Source organism: Hypanus sabinus, chromosome 7, assembly GCF_030144855.1.
Source record: "Hypanus sabinus isolate sHypSab1 chromosome 7, sHypSab1.hap1, whole genome shotgun sequence".
In the NCBI taxonomy this organism is placed as follows: domain Eukaryota; kingdom Metazoa; phylum Chordata; class Chondrichthyes; order Myliobatiformes; family Dasyatidae; genus Hypanus; species Hypanus sabinus.
The window spans coordinates 127,818,457-127,842,956 of NC_082712.1; the positions used below are offsets into that span (position 1 = coordinate 127,818,457).

The 24,500-nt window shown below is 41.1% G+C and overlaps 1 protein-coding gene across 4 annotated transcripts in view; it reads left to right on the top strand.

Moving 5' to 3' along the window:
- The window catches only part of LOC132397167 (oxysterol-binding protein-related protein 5-like), a 168,418-nt gene that overhangs the window by 99,059 nt on the left and 44,859 nt on the right, over positions 1 to 24,500 (top strand). For all 4 annotated transcript variants that reach the window (XM_059975563.1, XM_059975561.1, XM_059975562.1 and 1 more), the window contains exons 2-6: positions 2,989 to 3,136; positions 11,959 to 12,032; positions 13,730 to 13,810; positions 16,983 to 17,084; positions 23,964 to 24,167. In XM_059975563.1, the coding sequence (XP_059831546.1) occupies positions 3,001 to 3,136; positions 11,959 to 12,032; positions 13,730 to 13,810; positions 16,983 to 17,084; positions 23,964 to 24,167 (597 nt within the window). In that variant the 5' untranslated portion in view covers positions 2,989 to 3,000. The remainder of the gene's footprint in view (positions 1 to 2,988; positions 3,137 to 11,958; positions 12,033 to 13,729; positions 13,811 to 16,982; positions 17,085 to 23,963; positions 24,168 to 24,500) is intronic.

Consider the following 24,500-nt stretch of genomic DNA (forward strand, 5'->3'; position numbering starts at 1 on the left):
AAACAGGCCAATTTACTGTCTCAAGGTATGAATTATTACTGCATTGTTTGGATCTGGTACAAATTATGCTGGTCCGAGTCCAGCAGGTCGTACAGTGGGGTTTGGTCTGTCTAATCTACATCCTACCCTTTGTTCCATCCCTTCATCATTCCAGTCTCTGACTTGAAGACTAAAGTATTCAGTCTGAGGAGCAGTTGTGGTATTATCTCATTTTTCTGATATACTATTAACACATTAATTTGCCTGTGCAGCTGTTGGAAACCAGGATGTCGACTAGTTTATAGTACTAGGTGGGGTGCCTTAGCACTTGACAAGTCTCTCTGAGTTTGGACTACTGCAAAATAATAATTTTTTCTAAAATAGTACTTTTGGTACAAAGTGATCACATCAGGCACTGATGTTTCCTGCGTGCAAAGTTCTAAACTCAAACAAAGACCTTAAAGCCCATCAGATATAAATATTCTCACTAAAGGGAAATTATACTGCATTACCCGATCTTCAAAGACTAGTTTACTTCACTGTTTATTCTCCACAATGAATTTAGCTGCTGATACTCACTGTTCAAGTGGTGAGTCTCCTCTCCAAACCAAGGAGAAGATAATTCCTGCTAACAAAGTAGCTTAAAACACAGTCCATTTATTTTCAATGATACAAATTTAAATCCACAAACACTCTTAAGATACATTTAAAAGTCATAGAGGATATTCATCTTAAACGTTTCCCAAATTACAAAATATTTCTAAACCATAAACCATTAAGCATGGTATTTCTTAAACATAAAGCATTAATAATTTCTTAAGCTCAAAGGATTTCCAAAACACTGGTACAATTCCTATAAACTAAAAGAAAATCATGATGTGGACATATAAATAATTCGTCACAGAAACTGCAGATAGAAGAATAGATTCTCATTCACCCTGCGTTTATTTCATGTTTCTTGTTCCATTCCTATTAAGCCTAAACTGCTCTCCACATTTATAGTTTAGGTGACTTCACAAGCATGTGATATTTCCTTAGATATTCTTTTAATACAAATGGTCTAAAGGTATTTTTAAAGACATAGAACTTAACTTGCTACCATTAATGCTGTAAAGCTGAGTACATAAAATTTCCAACTTTAAACACATCAGTTGTGAATATGCTAGATGATATTCTGCAAGCTTCCTTGAACTAGGCAACTTAAGACGCAGCTTGTCTGCTTGAAGCACCCCAAATGAAACAATCCATTGTCTCATATTGCATCTCCAGTAGTAATAAAACAGGTGCAGTGACTTTCCACAGGTGGAGTGTTTTCAAAATGACTTCAAAGTCTTTCTGTAGCTATTGGTTTTTTAACTTCAAGCTGAATATTGCTTTCCATTTAGACTTAAAGAACTGAATACTGCCTTACTTTTATGACCAGAAATTAAACAAAGCAATATAGTTGGAAGTTTACTTACACCTATTTGTGATCGTACAAGCAACAACTGTGTTTAGAAAACAAGGTTAGCAAAAAAAAACAAGATATTAAATTCATCATAGTTGAAAGATGATAAATTTTACAGACTTCAATTTAAGTCAAACATGCTAACAGTAGGTAGAGTTGGTAAGACATCAATGACCTTTGCGAAAATGTTTAGCCCTGCCTATTGTCCAGGATGTTTTTAGGCAGGCTTTATATCTTGTGAACCATACTTGACCACTAAGTTGGAGCAAGTATGCCTTAGGGAGCTGATTAGGAAGAAAGGATGTGCTGGCATTGGAAAGGTCAGAGGAGGTTCATGAGAATGATCCTGGGATGGAAGGTTAGCCAATGAGAAGTGTTTAATGGCTCTGGGCATGTACTTGATGAGCTTAGAAAATGAGAACAGGATCTCATTGAAGCCTATCAAATATCAAAAGGCTTAGATAGAGTGGATGTAGAGTGGAGGTTTCCTATCGTGGGGGGGGGGGGGGGGGGGGGAGGGGAAGCACCAGAGGGCACAGCCTCAGAATAGCAGGGCATTCCTACAGAAATGAAATGAGGGAAAATTTCTTCAGCCAGAGGATTTCCAGTGGAATTCCCTGCCACAGACAGCTGTGGAGGCCAAGTTCATTGGTGTGTTTAAAACAGATTGGTTCTAGATTAGTAAAGGCACCGAAGGTAATGACAATAGACAATAGACAATAGGTGCAGAAGTAGACCATTTGGCCCCTCGAGTCTGCACCGCCATTCTGAGATCATGGCTGATCATTCACTATCAATACCCAGTCCCTGCCTTGTCCCTATATCCATTGATTCCCCTATCCATCAGATATCTATCCAGCTCCTTCTTGAAAGCATCCGGAGAATTGGCCTCCACCGTCTTCTGAGGCAGTGCATTCCACACCTCCACAACTCTCTGGGAGAAGAAGTTCTTCCTCAACTCTGTTTTAAATAACTGACCTCTTATTCTCAATCCATGCCCTCTGGTACTGGACTCTCCCAACATCTGGAACATATTTCCTGCCTCAATCCTATCAAATCCTTTAATTATCTTAAACATTTCAATCAGATCCCATCTCAATCTCCTCAATTCCAGTGTGTACAAGCCCAATCTCTCCAATCTCTCTGCGTAAGACAGCCCTGCCATCCCAGGAATCAACCTAGTGAATCTACGCTGCACTTCCTCAATTGCCAGAATGTCCTTCCTTAAACCTGGAGACCAAAACTGTACATAATATTCCAGGTGTGGTCTCACCAGGGCCCTGTACAAATGCAAAAGGACATCCTTGCTCTTATACTCAATTCCCCTTGTAATAAAGGCCAACATTCCATTTGCCCTCTTCACTGCCTGGTAGTGAATGGGTAGGATGCAGGAGAATGGGGTTGAGAGGGATAATAAATCAGCCATAATGGAATTATGGAATGGCCTAACTTCTCTCCTGTTTTTTATGCTTCATGGTCTAATTTGCGAAGTTCTGGTAAGAACACTAATTTTTGTGAAATAGCCTCTAGTTGTGACTCACTGGTTCTCGTTTACTCTACAGAAAACACATGCCATGATGGAGGATCAAGTGCTGCGACGGAGGTTTTCTCTCTGCACTGGATTGGCAACGCCACAGAAAATTGACCCTCGTGAATTCACCCGAAACTCGTCTTTTGGTGGATACAATGAAATATGTCCCTTAACTCCAGGTTTGTTAGATTTGACTGTCTTTTACTTCATCCTCCTTATGTTTGACAGAAAAACCACAATACTGGACAGAGAAAATAAATAGGTGGAGGCATTGTAAAATACATCATGAATATTAGTGTGAAGTACATGCAACAATGGACAAAGTTCTATGCTTGTATTAAGATAATATTGAACCATTATAATTACTTGGTTGGTGTTCACCCATTGATCCACTTAGTGGTTGTGTATGTACTTAACAGGTAGATTACCGTAAATTCCGGGCTATAAGCCGCTACTTTTCTCCCACGCTTTGAACACTGCGGCCTATACTACGGTGCAGCTAATGCATTTTTTTTTTCATGCCGTCTAAAAACATTTTGCCTCGTAACAGTAGACCAATAAAATTGATGAGTAGTTCACAGAGGTCCAATGAAATTGTACGATAAATCAAGCGCACTTTCACAATTAAATTATTGTAAATCAGTCATTTGTACTCACCCTCATCAACATGGAAAACACTCGAAGAAAAGCATATGATGCAGCTTTTAAGTTAAAAGCGATCAATCTGGCGATTGAAGAAGGAAATCGAGCTGCTGCACATAATCTTGGCATAAATGAATCGATGGTGAGACGGTGGAGACGCCAGCGTGAAGAACTGAGTCAATGCAAAAAGACGACAAAAGCTTTCAGAGGTAATCATAGCAGATGGCCCGAACTTGAAAACTTTCTTGAAGACTGGGTTAACACACAGAGAGCAGACGGCCGCGGTGTTTCCACCGTGCAGATCGGACTGAAGGCTAAAACAATCGCTACCAAAATGAAAATCGAAGATTTTAGAGGTGGGCCATCGTGGTGTTTTAGATTTATGAGACGAAAAGGCCTGTCCGTCAGGGTACACACGACTCTGTGTCAGCAGCTCCCTCCCGACCACGAGGAAAAACTTGCTAACTTCCGCACATTCACTCAAACAAAGATAGCAGAGAATTCCATCGGGCCAGATGATATTGTAGCGGTGTGCTACACGCAGCGCTAAAATTACGACACGGAGTCGGTAACTGCAGTCGAAGGAAAAAACTTTATTCGAAATCCTCAGCCTCACTTTTAAGCCTCCCTCAACCTCCCCCCCCCCCCCCCCCCGTGGCGCAGAGGCTCCAAAGCTCTGTGCTCGCAAACCCCGGTAGGCTATCTAATTGTGAGCCGGTTCGGATGTGCCAGGAAATGGGTCGCCACAATATCATAAATATGGATGAATTACCTTTGACGTTTGACCTGCCTCTCACTCCAACTGTTAATAAAAAAGGTGACTCGTCCATCACACTGAAAACAAATGGCCATGAGAGAACGCATTTTACTTGTGTTCTGAGCTGCACAGCATCCGGACTAAAGCTTCCACCGATGGTGATTTTTAAGCGGCTGATAATGAAAGTTCAGTGAAAGCTGCCATCAAGAGTACAAACTCAATTCCAGCTGTGATTCCTGGGGGCACCACGAAGTATTTGCAGCCACTGGACATCAGCGTGAACCGGGCATTTAAAGTGGCGCTGCGCGTTGAGTGGGAGGCTTGGATGACGAGCGGCGAGAAATCCTTTACCAAAACAGGACGCATGCGAAGAGCATCTTTAACTCAAGTCTGCCAGTGGATCCTAAATGCGTGGAGCCGTGTCACAACATCCACCATCACCAGCGGGTTTCGAAAGGCTGGACTGCTGCGTGATGAAGAGGACCGCGTGCGCTCAAGTGAGAGCGACAACGAAGAGACTGAAGTGAGTGACGAGATCCTGAGGTTTTATTCAATTCGGACACTGAAGAAGAGAACTTTGATGGTTTTAGTGCGCAGGAGGAAGATGAAGAAGGCGATCAATAACTTTTCCTGGTAGGCTGCAGTATATATTTTTTTTACCAGTCATTAGGAGATATTGGAATGTTGTTCATGCACTGTTCAGTAAAAAAGTATACGCAACGTAATTTGTGTGTTACCGATACGTATGTATACTTAAAAGTAGCTGTGTTACAGGCACTGTTCGAAAAAAAGCATTTGCAATATGTATTTGTTTATGTTACCATACGGATTTAATTAAAAGTTAAAAAATCCTCACGTGTAATATCTTTCTGTGTAAATATCTCATATTACAACGTGAGACACCTGCAGCTTAAAATCCGGTGCGGCCTGTACAAGTACAAAATTGATTTTCTTTCTAAAATTAGAGCGTGCGGCTTTTAATCAGGTGCGCTCTGTAGTCCGGAATCTACGGTATATAGTGGGCATTAACATTACTCCTGCATGTCCTATGCATCCCACTCAATGCAGTGGTCAATCCAGTGACGCAGTGGTTCAGCACACTAGTGGGAGCTTCTCTGGCTTGAGCCATGTTTTATGCTGAGTTGGTACTTTTGGAATAATTCCAGACCCACAGTCTTCAAAAGGTTGGTGGGTGGTGTTGGGAGAGAGAGGGAACTTTGCAAAAATTCCGCAGTTTAACTCTCTTCGGGATATATATACTGAAGATCAGGATTGGCGTGTTTGACATATATCCTTGCTGTTTCAAAGCCACAAATTAGTAAGGATACTGCACGTGGATCTTCGTAGCAAGTTGGACAGTTGTTTATAAAAGCAGCACAGTGTCTGGGGATTCTTCTCAGTAGTTTGAGCTCTAGTTATCAACATTCCACTCACAAGGCCATCTCATATGAGTCACTCTACCACAAGAGAACAAACTGAGTAACATCTGCCATCCTTGGAATAGTGCCAGGGGCACAGACTACCTATAAAATTAATTACCCTGAGAGGCATTGTTCCAAAATTAGCTGAAAAATTATCCAGCAAGCAGTGGGAGATTGTAAAGTTGCCTGAGATGATCAAATAAACCGGAGGTAATTGGATGGTGTGATAATGTAGTAATTAATTAATTCAACCAGTATTCCAGATCCTGGATTAATAATCCTGTGAATTTGATTTCAGCTGCTATATTGGCAATGTAAGAAGTCAGTTAAATAAGTTTGTATCACAGTGAAAGATTGTCATAAATACCATGTAGCTCACAAACGCCCTTTTAGAAAAGAAAATCTGCCTTCCTTACTTAGTTAACCTAAATATCACTCCAGTCTTCTTATAACACTGTGCAGTGATTCCAGAAAATAGCCGTTGAAAATCTTTCATGGTGAAATTATTTTTAATAGAATAAGCATTTTAAGCAGTTACAGTGGATTCCAGTTAATTGGGCCATCAATTAATTGGTGGAGCTTCTTACTTGGGACAACTTTTAATGAAATAAAATTAAGTGAGAAAATAGCCATTTAACTGGGACTGGAGACGGTTGTCGAACAGTTTCTAACTAGCGACAGTTGCATGCACTTTGTGGTTATTAGGCATTACACCTCACTTAGAGTGAACAGTTTTTAAATAATGTCTGTTATATGTGTTTCTGTTCCAAAAAACAGTGATTTTTGCCATTGATAATTGGGTTGAATAAGACAGTTCAGAACTGTTTTGCTCACTGTGGTTTGAGGCTTTCGGGTTTGAAGATTCATTCTCTTCAGGGCATATAGAATACATCCAAGGAACATTATAGAATCAGTGGAAGACTCCATTCAATAGGGCAGACAAACAATCGATATGATAATAAATAAAATAAACAAATACATACATAAGCAATAAATACTGGGAACGCGAGATGAAGAGCCCTTGGAAATGAGTCCATGGGTTTTAAGAACAGTTCAGTGGTGGGGTGAGTGCAGGTATCCCCTTTGGTTCAGGACCCTGATGGCTGTGGGGTGAGTGCAGGTATCCCCTTTGGTTCAGGACCCTGATGGCTGTGGGGTAATCACTGTTCCGGAACCTGCTTCTATGAGTGCTGAGATTCCTATACATTTTTCCTGATGGCAGCAGCAAGAAGAGAGCATGGCCTGGGTGTTAGGGGATCCTTGATGATGGATGCTGCTTTCCTGTGACAGCACTCCCTCAACAGTGGGGAGGGCTTTACCCGTGATGGAGTAGGCCATATCCTCTACTTTTTATAAGATTTTCTGTTCAAGGGTATTGGTGTTTCCATACCAGACCATGATGCAACCAGTCAACATCCTCTCCACCACACATCTACAGGAGTCTGTCAAAGTTGACGATGTCATGCCGTATCTTAACTAATCTCTAAGGAAGTAGAGGCACTGCCATGTTTTTACATTATTACACTTGCGTGCTGGGCAGAGGTCAGGTCCTCTGAAATTAAAACACCAAGGGATTTGAAGTTGCTGACTCTCCACCTCTGATGCCCCAATGAGGACTGGCTCATAGACCTCTGGTTTCCTCCTCCTGAAGTCAACAATCCACACCTTGGTCTTGAGTAAGGGATTGTTGTTACGGCATCGCTCAGCCACATTCTCAAATTCCCTCCTATATTCTGATCCATTACCAGCTTTGATCCAGCCTGTGACAGTAACCTTGAAACTGGCATTGGAGCTGTGCTTGGCCACAAAGTGTAAAGTGAAAGGAGCAGGGAGCTAAGCACACAGCTTTGTGGTGTACCTGTGCTGATAGAGATTGTGGAGGAGATGTTGTTGCCAATCCAATCTGACTGAGGATCCAATTGCACAAGGTAGTACTGAGGCCAAGGTCTTGAAATTTATTGCTTAGTCAGGAACTACAAAGAATTTGAAGGTATCAACAATCATCTTGAATGTTACAATGAAAAAAAGATTTGGATGATGCAATCATCAATGCAAGTATTATATGAAGGCAGTCCTTTATCTGCACCAGGTGATGGCGCTGATTTTGTTCATTTACAGTTATTCAAAAGAACACGGCAGCGTACCATCTGTCAATAACTATTAGGAACTAATACCTAGTTTTAGAGTGCTGTGGTGGTATTTGTAGTGTTCTCAATTAAAATTAGTTGGTGCTTTTTATACCTTTATAACCTTTTCCATGAAACTTCAGCTAAATGGGGCAGCCTCTTAATTGGGCCAAAATGTACTGGTTCCGAAGTGTCCCAATTAACTAGAATACATTGGGATTTTATTATGAAATTATTCTTAGCCATGTCTGTTAAGGGGCCATTAATTATGAAAAGTAGCAAATATTCATTCTACTGACTTCCACTGAAGTGGGAATTTAACAGTGAATTTACTTCTTCATAAATTAGAAATCCATCTTCACTTGTATATCATGGATTAGATTAAATTAGATTCAACTTTATTGTCATTGTGCCGAGTACGGATACAAAGCCAAATGAAATGCAGTTAGCATCTAACCAGAAATGCAAAGAATAGTGTGATTTACAAAATAACTGTGAATAAAAAGTAAGTGCTACAGCACACAAATATAAAAGTACTGAGACAGTACAATATGGGTGCAATACTGCTTAGCGCTGTGATGTGAGGTTCAGCAGGGTCACAGCCTCAGGGAAGAAGCTCTTCCTGGGCGTGCGGGAGTGGAGGCTCCTGTAGCGCCTACCGGATGGGAGGAGAGTAAAAAGTCCATGGTTAGGGTGAGATGCATCCTTGATAATGCTTTTCACCCTGCCCAGGCAGCATTTATGGTAGATGTTCTCAGTGGTGGGCAATTGGGTGCTGATAATCGGCTGGGCAGTTTTCACCATTCGCTGGAGTGCTTTGCGGTCCGATACGGGACAATTGCCATACCACACTGAGGTGCAGTTGGTGAGTATGCTCTCAATGGTACAGCGGTAAAAGTCCGACAGTATCCTGGGACAGAGGTGAGCTTTCTTGATGCTCTGCAAGAAATAAATCAGGATGTGATCAGGATCTTTTTTGATCAGGATGGAGGAGTCCAGGGACCAGGTGAGATCCTCGGAAATGTGGACACCAAGGAATTTGAAGCCTGATACATGCTCAACTACAGCTCCATTGATGTAGATGGGATGTGAATGTGGCTCCTAGTGTCATGGTTTCTCATGCCCCACAAACGACCAGGAGACGCAAAAGATTCTTCAAGAAGTATTAAACTTTAATTTTCAAATCAAAGCTGAGACAGTCATTGAGCTAGTCGCTGATTGCCCATCGATCCTTGGACATAGCATTTTTTATAGGAATCTCCTGGTTTAGTTGTATTAGCATATCCAATCGGTCTATAGTTGCATATCACACATACATCCACCACTATTGTTTCTACCCATTGACTTAATCATGTTCTAATCTACATCTCTTAGCTACCTCTCATTAACACACCATTGTCTTCTACATTCTTACGATTTCATTCTCCTACTAAATTGGATACGTGCATAGCAAATAGCAAGCTCAAAGCTGACTACATAGTTTTGGTTACACAGCAAACAATACAACTTTTATACTCCAATACTAGCATGCCTGAAATCCACAATGATCTCCCTGGTCTTCTGGTTGTTAAGGGCCAGGTTGTTGTCGGCACACCATGTGGCCACGTGCTGGACCTCATCCCTGTAGGCCGTCTTGTCATTTCCTCTGATGAGGCCAACCACCTTGGTGTCATCTGCGAACTTGATTATGGAGTTAGAACTATATACAGGAATGCAGTCATAGGCGAAAAGGGAGTACAGAAGAGGGCTCAGCACACAGCCATAAGGCACGCCGGAGTTCAGGGTGAGAGTGGAGGAGGAGAGGTTGTCTAACTTAACAGATTGAGGTCTGTTGGTGAGAAAGTCCAAGGTCCAATTGCAGAGGGATGAGCTGATACCAAGCTGGCAAAGTTTGGCGATCAGCTTGGAGGGGGTCACAGTATTTAATGCCAAACTAAAGTCAATGAACAGCATTTTGACGTAAAAATTGGGGCTGTCCAGGTGGGTCAGTGAAATGCCATGGAGATGGCGTCCTCTTTTGACCTCTTGGTGCGACAGGCAAATTGATGAGGGTCCAGGGTAGTGGGCAGACAGGATTTCAGATGTGATAGAAACAAATAATGCATCGTACTTTGTGCTGTAATTCTGAAATCAATGTTATTGATTTCAATGGATCAAATTTTGAAAGCAAAGTAGAACATAGAAGTTTGACAACACTCCACGTCTAGCATGTGACCAATTTCTAAGTCTGAACTGTCATGCTTTATTGAGTCTCCAGATTCACTCAGTGTTGCTTGAGGAACCTCATAGAAGAGAGTTTTACTGTGGTGGTCACAGCCAGAGTAAATAGTAGATGGGTGACCACCTGGGGAAGTAAGGGGAGTAAGCAGTCCATGCAAGGTTCCCAGTGGCTATTCTGCTTAGCAACAAATATACCCTTTTGGATACTGCTGGGTGGGCTGCCCTATCAGGGCAATCAGCAGCCACCTGGCTAGTGGCTAGAGGCTCAGCAAGGAAGGGTAAAGTCGGGCAGAACAATAGTGAGAGGAGACTCAGTAGTTAGGGAATGGACAGGAGATTCTGTGGCAGCAAAAGAGACACCAGAATGGCGTGTTGTCTCCTGGGTGCTAGGGTCTGAAAAGTATCAAAATGGCTGCAGAGGATTCCCAAGAGGGAGGGTGAACAGCCAGAGGTCATGGTGCACATCGGCACCAATGCCATAGGTAGAGGGGGGGATGAGGTCACGCACGGTGAGTATAGAAAGTTAGGGAAGAGGCTGAAGAACAGGACCTCCAATGTAGTAATCTCTGGATTACTCCCAATACTGTGTGCTAGTCAGGACAGGAATAGGATGATACTGCACATGAGTGAATGGCTGAGAGAGTGGTATAGGAGGCAGGGTTTCAGATTTCTGGACTATTGGGACCTCTTCTGGAGAATACATGACCTGTACAAGGACAGGCTACACATGAATCCAATATCCTTATAGGCAGATTTGCTACAAGATGGCTTTTCAGAGTAGCTTGTGGTTGAGTCCACTATGGGAAAGGTAATTCTGGTTTGGGCGCTGTGTAATGAACTAGATTTGATTAGGGGGCTTAAGGTGAAGGAACCTTAAGGAGAGAGTGTTCGTAATAACATAGAATTCACCCTACTGCTTGAGATGGAGAATCTAATTAAATGTATCTATTGCAGTGGAATGAAGAAAGTTACAGAGGCATGAGAGAAGAGCTGGCCAAATTTGATTGGAGAGGAACATTACCAGGGTTGATGGCAGAACAGCAATAGCTGGAGTTTCTGGGTGCAATTTGGAAGGTGCAGAATAGAAACATCCCAAAGAAGAAATATTCTAAAGAGAGGATGAGGCAACCATGACTGACAAGGGAAATCAAAAACAGCATAAATGCAAAAAAATCACGTATATAATATCCCAAAAAAATTGTGGGAAGTTAAAGGATTGGGAAACTTTTAAAAAACCAAAAGATGGTAACAAAAAAAAAACCGTAAGGTGAGATAAGATGAAATGGGAACGTAAGCTAGCCAATGATATATAAAAAATATGAAAAGTTTTTTTTCAGATATATGAAAAGAGAGGCAAGAGTAGATGTTGGATTGCTGTAAAATGATGCTGGAATGGTAGTAATGGGGGACAAAGAAATGGCAGTGAGACGGAAGAAAGGAAATTATAGGTCAGTTGGCCTGACTTCAATGGTTGGGAAGATGATTATTTGTAATGTGTTTGTGAGGGATAATAACTCAGCCATGGCAGAATGGCGGAACAGGCTTGATGGGCCAAATGGCCTAATTCTGCTCCTATGTCTTATGGTCTGATAAGAGTTTTTCTACAAGCTGTCAACTGTCAGTGTGAAACATGTAATAGGTTTGCCTGGAATAATTTCATATGGCACCTCACCATCACAATCTACTTGTACCATGACTCATTGATCTTGCTTTTTCCAATCCAGGTAAATTAAGTAAAGCATTATTGATCATAGTGCAGCTGGTTATTAGAAGGTAATTCCTGATCTATTAGCATGAGCAGCTAATGGCACAGTTTGTCTCTTTTCCTACTGCAGGTAATGAAATAGATAAGAATGGATTTTCGGCTCTGAACTATGAGGTCACTTCAACACCCATCTCCAGTAGTAAGGTAGGCACTTGACGTTTCTGACACCATGGACCTTTTCCTAATGGTCAACAAGTATGGTCAGCATAAAGGTTACAATTCTTGAACATGTCTAATCAATTTTGCACATGTTCCACACCTGAGGTTGTTAAAGATTGACCAGGTTAGCTGTGCAAAGTTTCTCATAGACTTGAAATGTTATTGTCAAATGCTAGTTCACTTCCACATCTCAAACAGGAGAAAATCTGCAGATGCTGGAAATCTGAGCAACACACACAAAATGCGGGAGGAACTCAGCGTGCCAATACTTAATTATCCAGAACATGAGGCTTGACACATTATTCATGTGAACACATCTGATTCTGTTTGAATGGTTGTGGAAAAGAGTACAATCGATGTCACGGCCCAAAACATCGACTGTACGTTTTTCCACAGACGCTGCCTGGCCTGCAGAGTTCCTCCAGCATTTTGTGTGTGTTGCTCTCTTCCACATCTCGAAGGTTTTTGTCCTTTTATGACATCTCCTTAGCCACTTTTTCTTTTTAAACAAACATTAAATCCTCACTACTGCCTACTGAATTCCATTTTAGATATTCTGTTTCTCATTGTCCCATTGTTCCCACTTCTTTGCCCACCCCCAGATACCCCTCAATCCCCTCTCCTGCCTCTTTATTTTGTCTTCAGGCCTGGGGAGGACATGAGAAAGTAAGTATGATATAGAGACAAGGATAATAATCCTAAATGATTGTTTCCAGCTTCAATTTTCTCCATCAAACCACTACTTCTTTGGGGCAATCACAAACAAATCTAATGAATATTGTGAAGAAAATATTCACTTCTTTTCCAATATTAATCAGTTTTAAAATGAAAGCTATAACAAAATGTCAGACAGATAAAAAGAACTTTATTAAATATTCAAAAGGTTAGAAAACTTAGAATTACAAAAGTTATGGAAGTTAATAAATGTTTTAGTAAATGAATGATCCAGGCATCGCATGCGTTCATTAAATGACAGTCAAGAACAACTTCAGGTCCTGGATATCTGCAATAAAGACAAAGAATGCAGGAGTAGCACATACATACAATGCTGGAAATACTCAACAGACCAAGCAGCATAATGGTGAAAAAAACACTCAGCTTTTTGCTTCTGGAATTTTTCATCATTTCTGAAACATTAACTGTTTCTCTATCTGCAGATTCTGTCTGAAATGCACAGTCCCCACCACCCCCCCCCCCCAGCATTTACTGTTTTTTTATCGATATTTAATTATCCAGAACATGAGGCTTGGCACATAATTCATGTGAACATGTCTGATTCTGTTTGAATGGTTGTGAAAGATGTTTAGATGGAAACCAACAGAAGCCTCGCCCTGAATCTACCTACAAATAAGTGAGTTTGTGGGCAAAGAAGCTCATATTTGTGTTGCAACAGGAAGGATGCACCCATCTGCCCTGCTAGACTCCAGCCAATTTAAGATCCTGTACACAATAGGTGCAGCAAAGCTGAAGACTTGCTGCTTTTGATTGGAATCCACGGTTTCCTGCTGAAAATGCAAGTCTGTTGATGCAGGGTTGCTGTGAGATCCAGACCAATACATTGTACTTTTGTGGTGCTCATTATTTAAATAAAAACAACTGGCTCCACTGTGGCACAGATATAATTACCAGGTTCTCACTATGGTGAAGCAACGTTGATCACAGCCCCTTCATTTCTCTTGCAGTCTGATTCCAAACTATACAATGGCTGCGACAAAGATGGTCTATCTTCAATCTCTAAACTCACAAAGAAAGAAACCTTGAAGGTAAACGTTATATATTCACGGACTCAGGGTCTTGGATCTTACTGTTTTTGTATTACTGTTATCTTACCAATATTTTTTATGTGCTTGCTGTCTTATATCTGCTGTGTACTCTGTGATTGTGGGTACTGTGATTTGCACCTTGACCCCGAGGTGGCACAGTTTCGTTTAATTGTATTCATCTATGACTGAATAACAATTAGACTTGAATTCCAGGTTATAATGCGGCAGTAAGAGACAGTATCTGTGTAACTTTTCACACTGCCCTCAAATCCTTGAGGTGAGCTTAGAGAGGGTCACAGAGGGATTGGCGCTTGGTGGTGAGAATAAGGCTGGCAGTGCACTGGGTGGCAGAGGGCAGAGGAGGACATTGGTCCACCTATTTCGATGGGGGAGTCAGGAAGGTGAACTGGAGAAGGGGTGATTGATCCATCATCACGGTAGTAGAAGCACCAAGGAGATCGCTCAGCAGACGTCTTGGTTCGGCATTATACTAGTTGGAACTTGTAACCTTCGAAGGGTCCGGTGACCCTGGTTTCCATTAAAAAACTCTGAATGGAGAACGTACTGTGTGGAAATTACATTATGTCGAGCACTCACAGTACAGAAACCGTGACACCCTGATGGCAAGTTTAATTTCCCCTCTGACAGGAAATAAACCAGAAATGGTTGTTATTCCATTTCTAGTGCATCATGCTAGAGAAAAAAAATTACTAAGCAACTCTATTTCTAGGTGACTATTTTTATTTGGAGCATCTCCCGTCTACCCTGATATAACGATTGAAGCAGAACCTTCCCACTTTTGAGGTTAAATTTGTGGGTTGTAGAAAGGAAGATAAAGACATAGCAAGAAGCCAAATACATAATATTGAGATTATTGTTCTGATAAGAGATATCAAGTCAGACTAGTTGGGCTGAAAGGCGTATCTCCATTCTGTAATTCCTTTCCTTTAGCAGCTCCAATTTGCCTCTTTTTCAGTATAAGTGTACAAAATATCATAGCCCAGCAATCGTGCTGAGTAGGAAGCTGGACAAAACCATCAGTCAGAAATTCAAGCTTACATTGTGGAGTTCATCCTATGGGAACTTGCAGTTCAAAGCTAGTTCAAATCCTTGCAGAGAGGCCTTGTGGTTCTGTGATATAAGGGCATCATGGCTGGATTGGGGCCAGAATGGGGCATATCCACAAAGAGTCTAAAAAAAACTATCCACTGCTTGCTAAGCTGTGTTCCTCACCTCATCAGCAGTCAACCATTGCAAATACCCTAATTGTTTCTAAGTAATAACTAATAAAATATTTTAAAGTTAAAATTTAAAATGTTTTAATTTAAAAACCTAAATCACTCACAAATACTTAACACTTTAAAAATTATTTAAATACAATTAAAATAAATCTTATTTAAACATTTCAGTCCGTGGAAACTATTCCCTCTACTTCAGGTAAATGGAGAAGCAGTTCTTGGGCCAGGTCTAACCCTGGTACGGTATGGACTTAAAGTGGTAGATAATTGCAGCAACCTTCCTAAATATATTCACAGCTACAGTTTATTGACATTGTCAGCAATTACACAGGTAAATGAACTCCACACTTTTATACCAGGAGCTCAACCAAAAGTTTGCATGGTCCCTCAATTCTTTTACATTTTCTCTCAACTGATGATCACTATTTTTTGAGCCCTAGAATCACCTGAAAATGCAAATGTCAATTGAATCAGGAAGTTCTTCACCAGGACTTGATCATAAAACCTTGGCTTTTCCTTCATTGCAAATACTAAAGTAACGTTTTATTTTCAGACATTATTATTCAGATGAGATAATGCGGTATGCCTGTTCAGATGGCTATAAAATATCCTCTTGTAAAAGAACAATTTTCCTGGTATCTTCTCTTACCCGAAGTTATCTTAACCAGTCATTCATCTCATTTGCTAATTGTGGGACCTTTCAATGGACAGATTTGGTCTTGTGTTTGTGCATCTTGTAAATAGGGTGCTGTAGATTATCTCGAGAACACTAAATATGTAAGGCATTGCTTTAAGAATGCAGTTATAATTTTATAATTTTATTCACGCAGCCCCATTATTTATTATTAGATACTGGTACAATATTCACTCATCAAATGTTTCCCATTATCTCTCTATATTGAGTGTCAGTGTGACAATAGACAGTAGGTGCAGGAGTAGGCCATTCGGCCCTTCCTGCCAGCACCACCATTCACTGTGATCATGGCTGATCATACACAGTCAGTACCCCGTTCCTGCCCTCTCCCCATATCCCTTGACCCCGCTGTCTATAAGAGCTCTATCTAACTCTCTCTTGAAAGCATCCAGAGACTTGGCCTCCACTGCCTTCTGGGGCAGAGCATTCCACATATCCACCACTCTCTGGGTGAAAAAGTTTTTACGCATCTCTGTTCTAAATGGCCTACCCCTTATTCTTAAACTGTGGCCTCTAGTTCTGAACTCACCCATCAGCGGGAACATGCTTCCTGCCTCCAGTGTGTCCAATCCCTTAATAATCTTAAATGTTTCAATCAGATCCCCTCTCATCTTTCTAAATTCCAGTGTGTATCTGTAATAATACCTCCTCCTCCTCTGACAATCCACATGGATACCTACCTAGCCCGCTGTTCCTCGCTCTCTCTACACTTGTGACTGGGTGGGTGGCTCGGCACAGCTCAAACACCATCTATTAATTTGCTAGTAACCCACTGCTGTTGGCAGAACCTCAGATGGTGACAAGGAGAAGTGAGATAGATCAGCTGACAAGGTGGTGTCATGGTAACGACCTTCCACTCAACATTAGCAAGACCAAGGAGATGATTGTGGAAGGGGAAGTTAGGAGAATCCACACCAGCTCTCATTGAAGGGTCAGTGGTGGATCGGGTGAAGAGTTTTAAGTTCCTGTGCATCATCAACTCAAATAATCTATCTTGGACCCAACGCATTGATGCGATCATGAAGAAGGCATGCCAGTGGGAGACTTGGTCTGCACCAAAGACTCTCAACAAATTTGTATAGATGTACTGTGGAGAGCATTCTGATTTGTTACATCATAGCCTGGTATGGGGGCTCCAAAGCACAAATTTCACAACATATGCCATTGATGATAAACCTGATTCTGAGTGTATTGTTTGGTTATTAATTTGCCAGTCAGAATAATTCTGTATTTTAAATAGGTTCAGAAGAAAAATTACCGACAGGAGAAGAAAAGAGCCAGTAAGGAGATGTTCAGTGCTTTAAAAGACCCTGCCGAGGTGGTAATGGAGGACTGGCTGAAGGTAAATCACACAATCCTGTTGGTGTTCTAATCTGCCACACTGATGTTTATTGATTGTGAATCCAAACCATGGCTGGTAATATACACAGAGTCTAGTTAAATATAATCAGGTAAACTGTTGATGAACAATTTAACAATCAATTCACAGTTAACTTGGACCATGTGTATTTACTCCTCTTCAAAAGTACATTCTAGGCCAGGGGTTTCTAAACTTTTTTATTCCATGGACCAATATCATTAAGTAAGGGGTCTGTGGACCCCAGGTCTAGGCAATGTTTTTTAAGCTCGTATCATTTAGTATAATCGTAACCATTCCTGTTCAACGTCTTTAATACCTCAACCATGTTTACCTTAAACGTCTCTTCTGCCAACACATTGCCAATATATCAAATGCATATTTTGTAGTAATACTTTTACAAAGAAAATAGTAGAAGTTGGCCATCAGGCACCTTATGATATATTTTGGCCTTAACCCCTATTGCCATCTATATGCCATCTATAAATTTGCAGATGATACAACCACTGTTGGCAACATCTCAGATGGAGACGAGAGGGCGTACAGGAGCGAGATATACCAGCTAGTTGAGTGGAGTGGCAGCAACAAGCTTGCACCTAATGTCAGTAGGGCTATGGAGCCGATTGTGGACATCAGAAAGGGCAGGGTGAGAAAACACAAACCAGTCCTCAAAGAGGGATCAGAAGTGGAGAGAGGGAGCAGTTTCAAGTTCCTGGGTGTCAAGATCTCTGAGGATCTAACCTGGTCCGAATATATTGATACAGCTGTAAAGAAGATAAGACTGTGACTATATTTCATTAGGAGTTTCAGGATATATGTTTTGTCATCTAAAACACTCAAAAACATCTACAGATGTACTGTAGAGAGCATTCTGACAGGGTGCATCACTGTCTGGTATGGGGGCACTAATGCACAGGACCGAAAGAAGCTACAGAAAGTTGTAAAATGAGTCAGCTCCATCATGAGTACTAGCCTCTGTAGTCTCCAAGACATCTTCAAGGAGCGGTGTCTCAGGCGGCATCCATTATTAAGGACTCCCTTCACCCAGAGCATGCCCTCTTCTCATTACTACCATCAGGAAGGAGGTACAGAAGCCTGAAGCAGGTTGACCACCGATTTTCCAGCACTCTTGGTTCCTGAACCTTGCCAGATTAATGTTTTTTCCAGATTAAAAGAGGTCACAAATAATACTGGCAAAAATGGACTATAGAAGCTTATAAAGGATTATTAATTAAACAAAAATTAAGTATAAATTTTTTAATTACTGCGCTTATAAAGAATGGTATCTTTTTGAAAATTTCATACAGGCGAAGTTGCTTCATGTGCTTTGATCTCTTCATGTGAAATTTTTCTTGCATCAAATAAAAATTCATTCGCTCTTGTTCCGTAATGAAGGTACGTTTCTTTAACCCTTTGATTAAATTACCCAGCAACTCGGTTAACCTGTCATTAGTGACTCTTTCAGTTTCATCATCATCGCTGCCATCTTCATTACTTGCAGTGCTTTTATCAACATTCAGAACACCGTCTATAATCTCTGAGTCTATATGTTGATGCACAACAGATGTTTCATCATCAATAATCATCAACTCACAAAGATTTTTTTCATTAAGACTATTAGCTATATCTTTGAAAGCAAGTCCTGTAACACTTTTTGCATACACAAGCAAATCATGAACAACTACTGTCTCCTTTGGTACACAAAATCATGTAAAATCATCGTCAAGCTTTCCTTCAGGCGTATGATCAAACAGCAAGGCAGGCCACAACTTATGCCAGCCATTCTTTAGTGTTGAAGGATCTCTCCCACCCTCAAGCAATGAGCCAAAGAGCATCCTTCATGATAATTTCTTTAATAAATGTCTGCATAGAATTGTCAGCATTCATCTCATCTAACAGACTTTTCATGAAAAGTGAGCAAGCGATACCTGGCCTTGAGAGAGCACAATACTCCTTGGTCTTGGGGTTGGATAAATGATGTAGAGTTTGGTGGTAAATACACAGTAAAAACACTATTCTTACACAGGAGTTCAGCTTTGTGGTGAGCTGAACAGTTATCCAAAATAAGTAGAATTTTGCATTCTTCGGGTAGCCCTACAGATGTATAATCTGCTCTGGCTTTTGGCACAAAATGTTTTTCAAACCACACATAAATCAGTGGTAATCCAGCCATTTTATTTACACGATATGCTACTGGGTAAATTTTAATACCTTTGAAGGCCCTTGGGCATTTACTTTACATGATCACCAGAGATTGCCATCTGTGAATACCTGCTGCATTGGACCACTCTGTCCTTAGATACTTCAAACCCTGTTGTATCTTCTTTGTCTTCTGTTGCTATGTGTGCATGGCCAGTATAATGCAGTTTCATCTGCATTGTACAGCTGCTCAGGATTCAGGTTTCCGTCAGCGATGAGCTTTGCAAATTCGTCCAGACTCGGTAGCTCCTTCATGGTTTGCTGACTATTTTTCTTCACACACGTTTACACATGGAAATTCCATGGCACTTGGTAAACCTTTGAAGCCACCCTTCACTACAGTTGCACGCATGTTCTAATTTAAGTTCTTGATGGAACGATTTAGCTCGATTCGTTATCACCTGCCTGACAAGTCAACTCCATCACTCCGGCGCTGGCAAAACCATTCAATCATTACTCGATCATGCTCAGTGCTCTTACCAACTTTCATGTTTTTCCAATGCTCGCTTGCTTTAGCAAATCACCGCGTAAAATGGCAATTTTGTTTTTCTCTTTGGTGCTTTATATCATTCACAGTTGATGAACCAATGCCATATGTCACACAGCTTACGCACAGAAACACCTTGGTCCAGATTTTTTTCCAGGTGGTGTGTACTTGGATCAAGATTGATGTTTGTATTTGATAGAACCATAGAACACTACAGCACAGAAAACAGGCCCTTTGGCCCTTCTAGTCTCTGCCGAAACTTTACTCCGCTAGTCCCATTGATACCACCACTAGTATCTGCACTTACCTTAGAAGCCATTGCTAGGGTTAAATTTACATAAAATAAGCACAAAATATTGGGATTACCACCAAACAAGTACAATGTAAATAATAAAATTAGTGAGCTTTTGTCAAAATGGGTCTTGCCACAGTTGGTGCTGCATTGCTGCATTTGCTACACAGTGCCATCTGGTGGCCACCCAGTAAACTACACCTTGTAATTTCATCTGAATTAAAAGAGGTACCAGACCACCAGTTTCCTGAAAATTGGTGACCAACCTCTGTGTGTGTGTGTGTGTGTGTGTGTGTGTGTGTGTGTGTGTGTATGTGTATGTGTGTATGTATTTTATATATATAGTGTGTGTGTGTGTATTATATATATATAGTGTGTGTGTGTGTGTGTGTATGTATTAAATAAGCCACCCTGGTTAAAATTTTTACTGTCATGCCACAGATATTTCATTTTAGCAGTTCTGTAAGAGCAGACTGTCATGCTTTTAGCATGTTTGGATTTCAGCTAAAGATTCGAGTTATGTTGTTTAACTTAGGAATGTTTTGTGACAGACACTGGTGTGGGTCAAGGTCTTTTTGGCGGGAGCTGGGAGAAGACGGGGCAATGTGGTGGAGAATGCCATCTCTGTTGCACAAGATGCTTTGTGCAGTTAAATGGCTTCAAGGAAGAAGGCCCAATACTCCCATAGGGGAGCCCATTTATTCGAGATGGATTTTGAGTGACATTCAGAAGGTGGTGTGTGCTTTCACACAGACCATGAGTGAGCTAAAGACAACGCCAGGATGTCCTCCAACTTATGTGCACATTGGACTGGGTTAACTATAATGGATCCTCTGATTTTTTTTTCTTTCCCCTACTAACTGTTCAATAAAGCTGACATTTCTAAATATATTTTATTTTAAATTGTATGCAGTGTACAATCTGTTGTTTCTTGTCAATGGCTAATGGCAGGGGTCAGTATTTACACAGTATTCACACAGATCGGGCTTTGGGTGGTCGAGACATCACGATTTCTCAGTTTTGGAGGGACACAAGTCATACTGGACGGAGTTTGAGAAAGGTGGTTTTCTCACTGTTGAGTCCAGTGTCTGTTAGCGAGGGGCTAACAAGGTGTGTCTCTGGTGATGCACGTTAAAAAGGCTTTCATATATATAGATATATATATATATATATATATATATATATATATATATATATATATATATATATAGTAATTGATTCACTTAATTATTTTTTTCTCTGTATATTATCATGTATTGCATTGTAATGCTGTTGCTGAGTTAACAAATCACACTTGAGTCTAATTCTGATTCTGTACCCAGATCAGTCATCCATAACCATTAATTCCCTCAACTTTCATCTCCACCTTAAATATATCATGTGAGGGAAGAAAATATTTTGCATCTCAGGTCCTTACTGTGTAGTTATGCCCCTCACTCATAACTCTCTCAATTAAATTACTTTTATTGATATACATGCATGCAGGGCTTGAAGCAGATAAAAGAGAGATACATCAACCTAGATTCGGTTTGCATGGGCAATGTGATTGTGGCTGTTATTCCTGTCTGCTGGCCAATGAAGAATTCCCAATACAACCAGGCCATACTAATTCCACAATGGGATCCCACTGTAAGATGGTGGCACGCTTGGACACAGGGTTCAATCAAAGATGTATTCATTTGTCCTGAATATCTTTTTTATGATCACAAGTCACTCCAAGAAGTACTGCAGGGCTATCCCATCAGCGATGGAGCTGGACTTATTCTGTTATCAGGCTGTCACCTGTACTTGTTGCATACCATTATGCCGGGAAGATGTGCAGTCCAGCAAACGGACTGACTGATTGTGCTGGGCATTTTCATTGGGGTTGCAAAACCCTGTTGGACACTGGAACCTTGTTGGACATTAGTGCCTTAGAATACTACAGGTCCGGTTATAGACAATAGACAGTAGGTGCAGAAGTAGACCATTCGGCCCTTCAAGCCTGCACCGCCATTCTGAGATCATGGCTGACCATCTACTATCAATACCTGGTTCCTGCCTTGTCCCCATATCCCTTGATTCCCCTACCCATAAGATACCTATCTAGCTCCTTCTTGAAAACATCCAGAGAATTGGCCTCCACTGCCTTCCGAGGCCGTGCATTCCAGAACCCCCACAACTCTCTGGGAGAAGTTTTTCCTTAACTCTGTCCTAAATGACCTACCCCTTATTCTCAAACCATGCCCTCTGGTACTGGATTCTCCCAGCATCTGGAACATATTTCCTGCCTCTATCTTGTCCAATCCCTTAATAATCTTATATGTTGCAATCAGATCCCCTCTCAATCTCCTTAATTCCAGCGTGTACAAACCAATCTCTCTAACCTCTCTGTGTAAGACAGTCCGGACATCCCAGGAATTAACCTCATGAATCTACGCTGCACTTCTCCTAAAGCCAGGATGTCCTTCCTTAACCCTGGAGACCAAAACTGTACACAATACTCCAGGGCTCTGTACAAATGCAAAAGGATTTTCTTGCTCTTGTACTCAATTCCCTTTATAATAGAGGCTAACATTCCATTAGCCTTCTTCACTGCCTGCTGCACTTGCTTATTCACCTTCAGTGAATGATGAACAAGTACTCCTAGATCTCTTTGTACTTCTCCCTTACCTAACCCTACATCGTTCAGATAATAATCTGCCTTCCTGCTTTTACTCCCAAAGTGGATAACTTCACACTTATTCACATTAAACGTCATCTGCCAAGTATCTGCCCGCTCACTCAGCCTATCCAAGTCACCCTGAATTCTCCTAACATCCTCATCACGTCACACTGCCACCCAGCTTACTATCATCAGCAAACTTGTTGATGTTATTCTCAATGCCTTCATCGAAATTGGTTATGTAAATTGTAAACAGATGTGGTCCCAATACCGAGCCCTGTGGCACCCCTCTAGTCACCACCGGCTATTCTGAGAAACACCCATTCACCGCTACCCTTTGCTTTCTATCTGCCAACCAGTTTTCTATCCATGTCAATATCTTCCCCCCAATGTCATGAGCTCTGATTTTACCCACCAATCTCCTATGTGGGACCTTATCAAATGCATTCTGAAAATCGAGGTACACTACATCCACTGGATCTCCCTTGTCTAACTTCCCGGTTACATCCTCGAAAAACTCCAATAGATTAGTCAAGCATGATTTACCCTAGGTAAATCCATGCTGGCTCGGCCCAATCCTATCACTGCTATCTAGCGGTTCATTGGTGAGACAAGACAGTGGGAAGCTGCATTGCTTCGGTTATGGCAAGGGCTAGACCAAGGCTGTGTGATCATCTAACACAGCTACTCAGGAGAGGAGACACCATGCTGGTGCCAGGGAACCTGGGCTGGAGGCTGGACTCTCCCTTCAGTGCTGCCCCTGGTGTTCACTAGGTAGAAGAACAAGCTGGACCAGGACAGCAGTCAAGCTATTCATGGACTTGGGCTATATTATTTTTCTTTCTTTGTGTCTGTATGTTTTTCTGAAATCATAGCAATATGTTCTGTTTGTGCTCTGTCCTGTGCGCTGATGGTAATGTGTTTTGCACCTTGGCCAGGAGGAACACTTTTTCGTGTGGTTATATTCATGTTTGGTTGAATGTAATTAAACTTGAACTTGGATTCATTCTTTACTTTCATTATATTTTGGGGCCAAACAAAAAAGATCACCAATAATGTATTCAGGTAACCAGGAATACAGTCAAATTTAGAATTTACTCATTCTTTTTGGCAAGCACACAGGATTAGTTACAGCACTTTTGCAGAGATACTGGTTTGTTAAAATTGTTTTGTTCAATGAATCATATTCAGTATTTTATAGTCACTGTACTGATAAGGAACCATGATTCATCTGCATTGCAGATCCGAGGTACTCTAAAGAGCTGGACCAAGTTCTGGTGTGTGCTCAAACCAGGCGTTCTGCTAATTTACAAAACACCCAGCAATGGCCAGTGGGTGGGAACCATCCTTCTCAACACCTGTGAGCTCATTGAAAGACCCTCCAAAAAAGATGGCTTCTGCTTCAAACTCTTCCATCCTCTGGATCAGTCCATTTGGGCAATGAAGGTAATTTTGTGTCTAGTATATCAAAGAGAAAGCAATTCTTTCATTCTGTCCAATCTTCTGACTTGCCACCCTCTTTATTTCAAGTATATACTTTTGATATTATATACTTTATATCATCTTTACCTTTTCTTCATTAACCGCAGATGGTGTTGGACTCCATAGCCATTTAAGATACTGGAGTAAACAAAACACCACAGCAGTGTTGTAAGAAAAAGATTTAAAGTATGGCAGTTCATGTAACATTCTTGTCCTAAAATGGCTATTGTGAATGATAAAGCTTCAGTACTATCAATGATATGTACAGGAATCAAACTAATAAATGCCCAAATTTAT